At 34.8% G+C, this 12457-nt stretch overlaps 1 protein-coding gene and 1 non-coding gene across 2 annotated transcripts; one reads left to right on the top strand and one right to left on the bottom strand.

Moving 5' to 3' along the window:
* The first annotated feature begins 3572 nt into the window (after positions 1 to 3572).
* LOC127809523 (uncharacterized) lies at positions 3573 to 9948 on the top strand. The gene is made up of 2 exons (XM_052348373.1): positions 3573 to 8736; positions 8807 to 9948. The coding sequence occupies exon 1, from the start codon at positions 5917 to 5919 to the stop codon at positions 6943 to 6945; it is 1029 nt and encodes a 342-aa protein (XP_052204333.1). The 5' UTR covers positions 3573 to 5916; the 3' UTR covers positions 6946 to 8736; positions 8807 to 9948.
* On the bottom strand, positions 5278 to 5384 carry LOC127810727 (small nucleolar RNA R71). The gene has a single exon (XR_008025538.1). It is a non-coding gene; the product is annotated as a small nucleolar RNA R71 (small nucleolar RNA).
* Positions 9949 to 12457: the final 2509 nt, after the last annotated feature.

Below are 12457 nucleotides of genomic sequence, written 5' to 3'. Positions count from 1 at the left end.
ATTGGGAGTAAGGAATCTGAAAAACTTAATGGGAGGCATTGTTTATTTTAAAGATCAAAATAAAATAGTTAAGAAATACAAGATGTCTAACAATCTATTTATTCTTTGCAAATACATCAACGGCTTTAATTAACCCACTTGCAAATATACTTGACACTAATCACTTAACTAGACCAAATATAATTGATTAGCTCCGTAATTTGAAAATTGTTTTCAATTTGGAAGGATTACTTATGCATTAGATGCGCTTGTACTTGCGACTATGACTCAACAAATTACTTAAGGAGAGCAAGATACTCTTAATAAATGGCGAGATGATGATCTCATCACTAGGAGTTATATCCTTGATTCAATGAGTATGAGTTGCAACGTTAACATGGTAAGATGTTAGATGCATACTCTATGATTACTCACATGCAAGAGTTGTATGGTGAATAGAATCGTACTGCTACATATAAGTTATCTAAGGCACTCTCCAAGGTAAAAGATGTGACTGGGAGGATCTATTGGAGAATATGTTCTCTAAATGATCTCATCGATTGAAAAGCTAAAGGATTTGGAGGTTGAGCTTAATGATAACCTACAAATTGATTTATTTTCAATTTTTAGATTCATTTGGAGGTTTTATTTCAAACTCCTATATAAATAAGATAGAATGCACTCCACTTGAGCTGTTGTACATGCTTAATGTGGCACAAAGTAATTTGAAAATAGGTGTTGTGATGGCCATTGCCTCTTTTAGTAAGACGATGAAGGGAAAGGTAAGAAAAATGCCACATAAGCACTGAGTGCATCCAAAGGGATAAGTAAGAAGAAGGGCGGAGCTGTGGTTAACAAAGGAAAGTGTTTCCATTGTGGCAAAGATGGGCATTGGCCTAAATGTAACTAACAACAAGCAATTGTGTACCATTAACAATAAGAGACCAAGATATAACCTGAATCCCAAAATTCTATGGTATCATAGATTAGGTCATATAGGGGATGACAGAATCACTAAGTTGGAGAAAAATGGGCTTTTAGGCCCATTGGGTTCTGTCCCATATCCAACGTGTGAATCTTGTATCCTTGGCAAAATGACTAAGTCGCCCTTTATTTGACAAGGGATTAGGGTTATATAATTATTAGAGCTCATACATTTTGATGTATGTGGACCCATTAATGTAATGGCCCGAGGAGGTTATCAATACTTCATAACTTTTACAGATGATATGTCTAGATATGAATATATTTATCTCATGAGACATAAATTTGAATTTTTTGAAATGTTCAAAGGTTTTAAAGTTGAAGTAGAAAATCAAACTGATAAAAAAATAAAGGCCTTACGATCAGATCGTAGAGGCGAATATCTTAGTAACGAGCGTAAAAATTTTCTTAGGGTCTCAAGTATTATTTAACAACGTACCCCACCAAGAACACATCAACTGAACAGAGTTTCAGAACGAAGGAACCGAACTCTATTAGATATGGTCTAAAACATGTTTTATTCTGACTTACCAATGTTCTTGTGGGGTCACGCCTTTCTTATTGCAATATATATCCTAAATATAGTTTCTTCTAAGTCAGTTCCTACAACACCACATGAGATATGGTTTGATAGGAAGGCTGGTTTTAAACATGTTAAGATTTGGGGATGCATGACTTTTGTGAAAAAGCTTAAATCAAAAAAACTTGAGACACAATCTTTGAAGGATAGTTTCGTAGGTTATCCTAAGGTTAACTTAAGATATGAGTTCTATATTCCTGAACTGCAACAAGTAGTTAGCAAGAACGCTATTTTTCTTGAAAAATAGTTTATTCAAGAAAGTGGCAAGGAAAGGAAAATAGAACTTGGTAAAGGATTCACTGAACTTAAAGCTATGCCACGAGACATCCAAATACCTATCAAGAAGTGCAATAAGAAGTAAGGAAGGCCGTAGGCGAGTTGGTCAGGCGTGCCAAGGGGGAGGGAGAGGTCGTGGGATCAAGCCCGCAGCCAAGCAAAAATTGAAACTGGGTTTTTAAAACCTAGCTGGCGCCAAACGGTGCCGTTTTAAGGCGCCTAGCGCGCCTAGGCGTGCGCGACCGTGCACCTAGAAATTTCCAACTGCTGCTATGCGGCTGCCAGCCATGCCAATTGTCCAAACAACCATGCCACTTGTCCCACTTGTTGTTTTGCCACCATAATTGATCTCTCTTGTTGCTCCTACGATGTTCCTACCTCTTGGCCTATAAATAGGTCATGAATGGTTGAGGAAAGGGGGAATTTCAGAGAGAGATTAGGGGAAATTTTGGTGGTGTGTGCTTCGGTTGAGACATCAACGACCCTAGTACACTGCAAGAATTAAGAAAAATAATTAAGGCAAATTCCTATTCCTTAATTTCCTAAATTGTAGGTTTATGTCTATTTTAGCAAGTCATTTTGCAAGTCATTCCTCTTTTATAGTATATTGTTTTATGGTTCTCATTTATACCTCCTAAGTCTCAAATTGGGCTTTGAATCACTCTATCTTTATTTGGGAATAATGCTTTATTGAGGATATGCAAGGTTTGATGTTGTCTCGCATGGGTATTACTTTCTTGGTTATGTTGCTTCGGGTAGTCATGTGTCAGTTATGTAAGAGAAGTCATTTTAAATATGCATGTTATGATGATGCATGGGACATATGCATGAAAATGGTTTCAAAATTGTGCAAAGGCTTTATGATGCACGCGGCGAACAAGTCCGCAAGATATATCTGTAGAGAAAGCTTCAGCTTAGAGATGGACTTCGGTCCCATGGTTCTGGACTTTGGTCCCATGATTATGGTTTTAAAAGAATTGCATGTAAGCATGAATGCATGTTTCATCGTGTCCATGTGAAAGTCCCTTAAATGGCATTCATGATTATTTGCTTCTCGATATCCATGACTCTTATGCTCATGTTCTTCCAATTATACTTGCTGGGCCTTGTGACTCATATTTACTTGCATCATTCTAGATAAGGGTAAGGGTAAAGAAGTGGGCAAGTCAAGTGAAGTTGGAGCCATGGGGTAGAAGTGTGTACAGAGCCGTCTCAACCAAAAGGTCTTTGGAAAGTGTTTTGTGTTGTGTAATAGTAAGTTACGCTTGTTTATGTTCTAAGTTGTTGATGTGGGAATTTATATACACATTTATTGGTCATAATTGAGTAGTGTTTAAGTATTTTATATGTGTTTTATCTATAATTATCTAATATTTTAAGTTTCTTTTATATATATTTAATTTTTAGTATTTTTTGTTATTTTACATGAATGTTACTTTGTGTTTGGGTTGAATAAAAAATAATAAAGATATTATAAAGTTAATATTAGAAATTAATATTATAATATAAAAAAATAAATATAATTATACTTAATAGTATATTAATATTAATATTAATATTATGTTTTATATTATATCATATTATATATTACATAGCATATTATGTTATATATTATATTATATATATATATAAAGTGGCGTGAATGCGTGAGTGGTGATTTGTGTGTGTATAATAATATATTATATAATCAATGGAGTCCATGCCCTAAGTATATATATATGATAGAATTGCAGAAGCTTGGGCGGCGGAAAAACGAGAGGACTTGGCAGAGAAATTGGGAGGCGGCGGAAACAGAAGCAACAGAAGGAAGCGGCCATTGAAGGATTTGAAGATTTAGCAAGGACATTGGATGCGCAAGGACTTGGGCAGCAGAAGCTCCCGCACGCACCCAGATCTGGAATAGATCTGGACATAGGGAATTTATTTCTTTTTCTTTCATATTTAATTAATTCTCCTATGTTCCTAATGTTGCCTTGGATTTCAATTAATTATGCCATGAATTAATTAGTTAAACTAAGGCCATGTATTGACTGAAACTACGATGATGCATTTTTATAATTTTATGTGATTGAATAATTTGAGTTATGTCGAGTTGTGTGGTATTGGATTTAATGCTTGTAAATAATTAGCCACTATTTACATGATTTGATGCCTAATCTTGAGACCGAAAGGAGATAGTTTGAGGATTGCATCATAGGTACCATACACCATAAAGTAAAACCGACTAGAAATAGAATTCAGTTTCTTTGTGCGGTTTTTAGCGATAAGCTAGGAATTTTATAATTTTTAATGCGTTTTCATTTAATTAAACTTTCATAGAAATATAGGAAGTTATTAAATGAAAATAGACTCGTTATAGCCTAGAAATAGGATAACGAATGCATTAGGAGATTTCGCCGTCACATACTCAATTGACAAATTCATTCCCATAAAAATCTAATATTTGCATTGCATATCTAGATTCATACATGTGCCTTAGTTATTAAAATCTACTGATTTCTTGATTCAAGTTTCCTTCCAAATCAATTTTATTTTATTAATCTAATTAATTTTTTTTTGTTCTTTATTAAATCTGAAATTTTTATTATCTAAATAATTAAGAAAGTTTATAAATTTGGTATTTGAAATCTTTCCTCATGGGAACGATATTCTTACTTACTATTATATTACTTGTTCGACTCGTACACTTGTGGTATATTTTAGGGTGATCAAGTTTTTGGCGCCGTTGTCGGGGAAAGTATTTTTCAATATCAAATTAAAACTTTTTCTTTATTAATTTAGATTGTATACATTTTTTTTTAGTGTCTTTGCCTTTTGTGATTTTTTGATTTATTTTATTTATTTTATTTTTTGTTATTATTGTTATTTTTTATTCTTTATTTATTTATTTTTTCTCATTTTTTATCTATCTTACATTGTCTTGTTTTACATTGTAGGCTGAGTTGTGCATGCCAAGAAAGCGTGGAGAAATTCAACCATTTGATCCCGAGATAGAAAGAACCTGTCGAGCAATAAAGAAAAGGACGAGATTAGCACGACAAATAACAGTCATGGCAGAAAATCACAACCAGAACCTGAACCAGAATCAGAATTAGAGATTACTACGTGATTATGCCATGCCAGACCCAGTTGGAGCTCAAGCCAGCATACTGAGACCAGCTGTCAATGCTAATAACTTTGAGATCAAACCATGACTCATTCAGATGGTTCAACATGGGCAATTCGGTGGAAATCCAACTGAAGATCCTAATGCACATTTAGCAAACTTTTTAGAGATATGTGACACCATCAAAATGAATGGCGTCAGTGAGGATGCAATGAGACTGAGGTTGTTTCCTTTTTCGTTGAGAGATAAAGCTAAAGTGTGGTTAAATTCCAAAGCTCCAAATTCATTTACCACATGGGCAGTCGTATCACAAGCATTCTTGAGTAAGTATTTTCCACCAGGTAAAACTGCCAAACTTAGGAATGATATTACTAGTTTTGTTCAATTTGATGGTGAATCTTTGTATGAGGCATGGGAAAGGTTTAAGGAATTGCAAAGACTGTGTCCACACCATGGTCTGCCTGACTGGTTGATTGTACAGACATTCTATAATGGTCTATCTCATTCAGTTATAATCATTATAGATGCTGCCGCAGGGGGTGCGCTAATGGGTAAGTCTACAGAGGATGCATATGAGTTACTTGAAGAAATGGCTTCCAATAATTATCAATGGTCTACTGAAAGAGGTATGCCTAAGAAAGCCTCAGGTATGTATGAAGTTGATGGAATTAATATGTTAAACGCCAAGGTGGACAATCTTGTAAAAATGTTTGGTAAGTTGGGGGATGTCAATGCTGTTTATTCTAATTTCAATTCTGTCAGTAATTCTGATTGGTATGAGAATTCTCACTTGGGTTCTGATTGTATGCAGGTTGAGCAAGCACAGTATATTTCAAATTCTAACAGGCAAAATTAGCAAAATAACCCATATTCTAACAGTTATAATGCAGGTTGGAGAAATCACCCCAATTTTTCCTGGAGGGATCAGGGCGGCAGTAGCAATTCTAGGCCTAGCAATCCTCCTGGTTTTCAACCAAGACCTCAAGGAGTGATGCAACAGCAACCAGAAAACAAGCCGTCTTGGGAGTTGGCAATTGAAAAGTTAGCAAATGCCACTGTGGATAGATTTGAAAAGCTGGAGGCAAAAGTAGACCAGATGGCCAGTTTCAACAGAAATTTGGAGGTTCAATTGGGGCAGATATCAAATGCCATAAATTCGAGAGATCAAGGTAAATTACCCAGCAAAACTGAGGTGAATCCAAGAGATGAGGTCAAGGTAGTGACATTAAGAAGTGCTAAGCAACTTGGTGAGGTAAGTAGCGAACATGTTATAGGGGATGTTGGTAAAAAGAATAATGTTGAAATTAGTTATGAGAATGAGCAAAACGAGATGCCACCCTTAACACCACCTGTTAAGCCTTATGTGCCTCCTATCCCTTTTCCTCAAAGGCTTAAACAAAACAAGGTTGACAAACAATTTGAAAAATTTCTTAAAGTTTTTAAGCAATTGCGCATTAACATTCCATTTGCAGATGCTTTAGCGCAGATTCCTGCTTATGCAAAATTTCTAAAAGAAATTATGTCAAACAAGAGGAAGCTGGAGGATTATAAAACTATTGCCTTGACTGAAGAATGCAGTGCAGTGATTCAAAAGAAGCTGCCACCAAAGATGAGAGATCCAGGGAGTTTTTCTATCCCTTGTACTATTGGTGATATTGATTTTTCTAAAGCTTTGTGTGATTTAGGTGCAAGTGTTTCATTGATGCCTTTATCTATGTGCAGGAAACTTGGATTGAAGGAGATTCAGCCAACTACCATTTCTTTACAGTTAGCTGATCGGTCAGTGAAGTACCCATCAGGAATTCTAGAAAATGTGCTTGTGAAGGTAAAAAAATTTATTATTCCAGTTGATTTCATTATTCTGGATATGGATGAAGACATGGAAATCCCTATCATTCTTGGATGTCCTTTCTTAGCCACAGCAGGAGCTGTTATTGATGTGAAAAATGGTAGGTTAACATTGAAAATAGGTGAAGAAGAGGTAGAGTTTGATTTATTTAAAGCAGACAGAAATGCCTAAGGAACCTCTCGAGAATTGTTTAGTGTGTGCAAGAACAACGAGAGATGACAATGTGGAGATTGCACAAGTAGCGACTGCTTTGGAGAGTCCATGTGCCAAGTTTAAGCACAAAGGTAAATATTTTGAAGAGTTAGGAAAAGGTAAGCCACTCCCTCCCCCTTCTAATGTGCAGGCACCGGTTCTTGAGTTGAAACCATTACCATTGCATCTCAGGTATGTGTTTTTAGGAGAAAATGATACTTTACCTGTGATTGTAAATGCTTCCTTATCTGATAGTCAACTTGACAAACTGTTGCATGTCTTGAGATTGAGAAAGAATGCCATAGGATGGACAATTTCTGACCTTAGGGGGATTAGCCCTTCAGTGTGTGTACATAAAATATTGATGGAGGATAACCATAAACCTGTTATTGAAAATCAGAGACGGTTAAATCCTAACATGAAAGAAGTAGTGGGGGCTGAAATTCTGAAATGGTTAGATGCAGGAATTGTTTATCCTATCTCTGATAGTGTATGGGTTAGTCTAGTGCAGGTAGTACCTAAAAAGGGTGGGATGACTGTTGTGCATAACGAGAATAATGAATTAATTTCCACGAGGACAGTAACTGGTTGGAGAGTTTGCATAGATTATAGAAAACTAAATAGTGCAACCCGAAAAGATCATTTTCCTTTACCGTTTCTTGATCAAATGCTTGAAAGACTTGCTGGGTATGACTATTATTGTTTTCTTGATGGTTATTCAGGGTATAACCAAATTCCAGTAACTCTCGAAGACCAAGAAAAAACCACTTTTACTTGTCCATACGGCACTTTTGCATTTCGTAGGATGCCTTTTGGATTATGCAATGCACCTGCTACATTCCAACGTTGTATGATGGCCATTTTTTCTGATTTCGTTGAGCAGATTATGGAAATTTTCATGGATGATTTTTCTGTTTTTGGCTCTTCTTTTGATGATTGTTTGGCTAACTTGTCTCAAGTTTTACAGCGGTGTGAAGAAACCAATCTAGTTTTGAACTAGAAAAAGTGTCATTTCATGGTACAGGAAGGCATTGTTTTAGGTCATAAAATTTTTGCGAGGGGAATTGAGGTGGATAGGGCAAAGATTGATATTATTGAAAAACTGCCACCACCTACTAATATGAAGGGAGTTAGGAGTTTCCTTGGGCATGCAGGATTTTACCGACGTTTTATTAAAGATTTTTCTAAAATTGCTAAACCTTTGTGTAACCTGTTGAATAAGGACGTTGTCTTTGATTTTGATATTGATTGTTTAAATGCTTTTATCAGGTTGAAAAAGGAGTTAGTGTCAGCACCTATCATGGCGTCGCTAGATTGGAGCTTGTCATTCGAATTAATGTGTGATGCAAGCGATTTTGCTTTGGGAGCTGTTCTTTGTCAATGAAGAAACAGGAAGTTGCATGTTATTTATTATGCTAGTAGAGTTTTAAATGATTCTCAGTTGAATTATACAACTACTAAAAAAGAATTGCTTGCTGTTATGTTTGCTTTTGATAAATTTCGATCTTATCTTGTAGGTTCCAAGGTGATCGTGTATACAGACCATTCAGCAATCAAGTACTTGTTAACCAAGAAAGATGCCAAACCACGTCTGATCCGATGGGTTTTATTGTTGCAAGAATTTGATATTGACATCCGAGACAAGAAAGGCATGGAAAACGTGGTGGCAGATCACTTGTCTAGATTGGAGGTGCAGTCCCAAGCCAATGAGGTGCCAATCAATGATTACTTCCCCGATGAGCAGTTACTAGCACTATCAATGGTTCCATGGTATGCCGATTTAGTAAATTATCTGGTTCAAAAGAAAGGAAAATAAAGCTGATTCAATTTGGACTTGCAGGGGTATTCGTAACGCTCAATTATGTGGCCAGGGGAGTATTCATTTTTTATTTTTCATTCTAGTTCTTCTTTGTCTTTCACATTGAGGACAATGTGTTGAATAAGTTTGGGGGGAATTATTAATTGTTAATATATGCTATTTGTTTTGCTTGGGTGTTTTTGATATGAAAATTTTTTGTGAAACTTATATCAGGTGTATATGTGGCCAACCCCTAAACTAGGAAATTTTGTGAAAGATAAAATAAGCAAAACTTGTTATTTGGAATCATGATTTGCATTTGGGTTCTTTATTGTGTTTAACATTGAGTCTTTAACTTGGAATGAGCAATATCTTATAAAGCAGATTAAGTATACTTGGGTTCTAAGATCATTGAAGTACATGTTCTTTGTGAAGTTGTGTGAGTTGTGTAACTATGCATGAAAGATAAATGCAAAGTTTTTCTTGTGATTATTCCTTCTGAGCTAGGCCTAAACAGGGTTTAAGTAAATAAGGGTGAATAATGTTGAGCGAGATGGAGCATAAAATGCATTCGTTCAGTTAAAAAAAAAAAAAAAAAACGAAATGGAGCATAAAATGCACTCGTTCAATTAGAAAAAAAAAACAAAAAAAAAAAAGAAACAAAGAAAGAGAAAGAAGAAAAAAAAAAAACAAAAGAAAAAAAGGAAACCCTACTTTGCTACCTTTGTTTGTAGTAGTGAGAAGGGATGGTTGCAAGAATGGTTGTTGCATTATTCGATTGTGCGAGTTACATGACAAAGCATAATTGAGTTTAAAATTTTGTATGGATTCTTGAACTTGGGAATGTAAGTAGGCTTAGTTTTTTTTTTGTTTGCTATTGTTGCATTTTGGATTGAGGATTTAAATATGGGCATAATAAAGGATTTGAATGTGATAAATGATTCCAACTATAAGTTTTGTGTTTGAGTATAGAATTTATTTTCTTTGCTTGAGGACAAGCAATAATTCAAGTTTGGGGGTATTTGATGTGGGAATTTATATACACATTTATTGGTCATAATTGAGTAGTGTTTAAGTATTTTATATGTGTTTTATCTATAATTATCTAATATTTTAAGTTTCTTTTATATATATTTAATTTTTAGTATTTTTTGTTATTTTACATGAATGTTACTTTGTGTTTGGGTTGAATAAAAAAATAAGAAAGATATTATAAAGTTAATATTAGAAATTAATATTATAATATAAAAAAAATATAATTATACTTAATAGTATATTAATATTAATATTAATATTAATATTATGTTTTATATTATATCATATTATATATTACATAGCATATTATGTTATATATTATATTATATATATATAAAGTGGCGTGAATGCGTGAGTGGTGATCTGTGTGTGTATAATAATATATTATATAATAAATGGAGTCCATGCCCTAAGTATATATATATGATAGAATTGCAGAAGCTTGGGCGGCGGAAAAACGAGAGGACTTGGCAGAGAAATTGGGAGGCGGCGGAAACAGACGCAACAGAAGGAAGCGGCCATTGAAGGATTTGAAGATTTAGCAAGGACATTGGACGCGCAAGGACTTGGGCAGCAGAAGCTCCCGCACGCACCCAGATCTGGAATACATCTGGACATAGGGAATTTATTTCTTTTTCTTTTATATTTAATTAATTCTCCTATGTTCCTAATGTTGCCTTGGATTTCAATTAATTATGCCATGAATTAATTAGTTAAACTAAGGCCATGTATTGACTGAAACTACGATGATGTATTTTTATAATTTTATGTGATTGAATAATTTGAGTTATGTCGAGTTGTGTGGTATTGGATTTAATGCTTGTAAATAATTAGCCACTATTTACATGATTTGATGCCTAATTTTGAGACCGAAAGGAGATAGTTTGAGGATTGTATCATAGGTACCATACATCATAAAGTAAAACCGACTAGAAATATAATTCAGTTTCTTTGTGCGACTTTTAGCGATAAGCTAAGAATTTTACAATTTTTAATGCGTTTTCATTTAATTAAACTTTCATAGAAATATAGGAAGTTATTAAATGAAAATAGACTCGTTATAGCATAGAAATAGGATAACGAATGCATTAGGAGATTTCGCCGTCACATACTCAATTGACCAATTCATTCCCATAAAAATCTATTATTTGCATTGCATATCTAGGTTCATACATGTGCTTTAGTTATTAAAATCCACTGATTTCTTGATTCAAGTTTCCTTCCAAATCAATTTTATTTTATTAATCTAATTAATTTATTTTTTTTTGTTCTTTATTAAATCTAAAATTTTTATTATCTAAATAATTAAGAAAGTTTATAAATTTGGTATTTGAAATCTTTCCTCGTGGGAACGATATTCTTACTTACTATTATATTACTTGTTCGACCCGTACACTTGCGGTATATTTTAGGGTGATCAGTTGTCCCCATGAGGGGATATGGTGGGTATGTAGACCCTGATGTGATGTGTAATATTAAGTTACGTTTGTTTATGTGGGTATTTGGACCCTAATGTATATGTCTATGAGTAAGAATGTATGTGTGACTTCCGTTGTTAATAACAAGGAGCATGTGTGATGCTTCTAATTGGTTTTTAGCATATATGTCATCTTTCCGTGGGACCCTAGTTTAGAAAAGCCTACAGTAATGACATACTTTGAATGAATGAGAGGATATATGTGTTTGCCTATGGTGAGTTGCAACATAAAATTTTGAGTGAGGCACATTGTACCCCATATACGGTGCACCCTAGAACTACCAAGATGTATCGGTATCTTCGGGAAGTATATTGGTGGCGAGGAATGAAAAAAAGTGTTGTTGAGTTTGTGAGGAAATGTGATACTTGCCAACAAGTGAAAGCTGAACACCAAAAACCATCGGGGAGTTTGCAACCTTTGGAGATTCCTGAATGGAAATGGGAGAATGTGATAACGAATTTTATTGTAGGAATACCCCAGATTGTAAGGAAAGTCGATGCTATTTGGGTGATTGTGGACCGATTGACAACGTCGGCGCATTTCCTACTTGTTAAAAGTAACATAGGCGCTGAACAACTTGCCCGACTCTATGTTCAAAAGATTGTATGATTGCATGGTATTCCAATAAGTATTGTGTCTGACAGAGATAGTCAATTTGTGTCCAATTTTTGGAAAGCTATGCAGGAAGAATTAGGAACTCAATCGAATTTTAGTACAACTTATCACCCCCAAATGGATGGACAAACGAAGCGTGTTAATCAAATTTTAAAGGACATGCTTAGGGTATGTGTGCAATATTTTGGGGGCAATTGGGATGAATATTTATGTTTAGCAGAATTTACCTATAATAACAGTTATCAAGCAAACATAGGGATGGCACCCTTAAGCACTATAGGGATGACGATGCTAATCGTCGAAATATTGACTTGAAGTAGGGGAAAAGCGGCTTGCTCGAACAGATCTTATAGATAAAACAACTTAGCAGATTGAGGTGGTTCGCAAGAACATGAAAGCAACCCAAGTTCGGCAAAAGTAGTATGTAGATCGTCGAACTCGACCCTTGGAATTTACTATGGAGGATTTGGTGTACCTTCGAGCTACCCTATTACATTCGTTTTTTAAACACCAACGAAGAGGTAAGTTGGGACCTCAATATTTAGGGCCATATCGAATTAAAGAA

The sequence above is a fragment of the Diospyros lotus genome, chromosome 9 (genome assembly GCF_014633365.1).
Source record: "Diospyros lotus cultivar Yz01 chromosome 9, ASM1463336v1, whole genome shotgun sequence".
NCBI lineage: Eukaryota > Viridiplantae > Streptophyta > Magnoliopsida > Ericales > Ebenaceae > Diospyros > Diospyros lotus.
This window is presented reverse-complemented; position numbering and strand designations above follow the sequence as displayed.

What these genes read in the sequence shown, in the direction of transcription:
- LOC127809523 (XM_052348373.1), top strand. Translation starts at nt 5,917, where the DNA reads ATGCAACAGCAACCAGAAAACAAGCCGTCTTGGGAGTTGGCAATTGAA.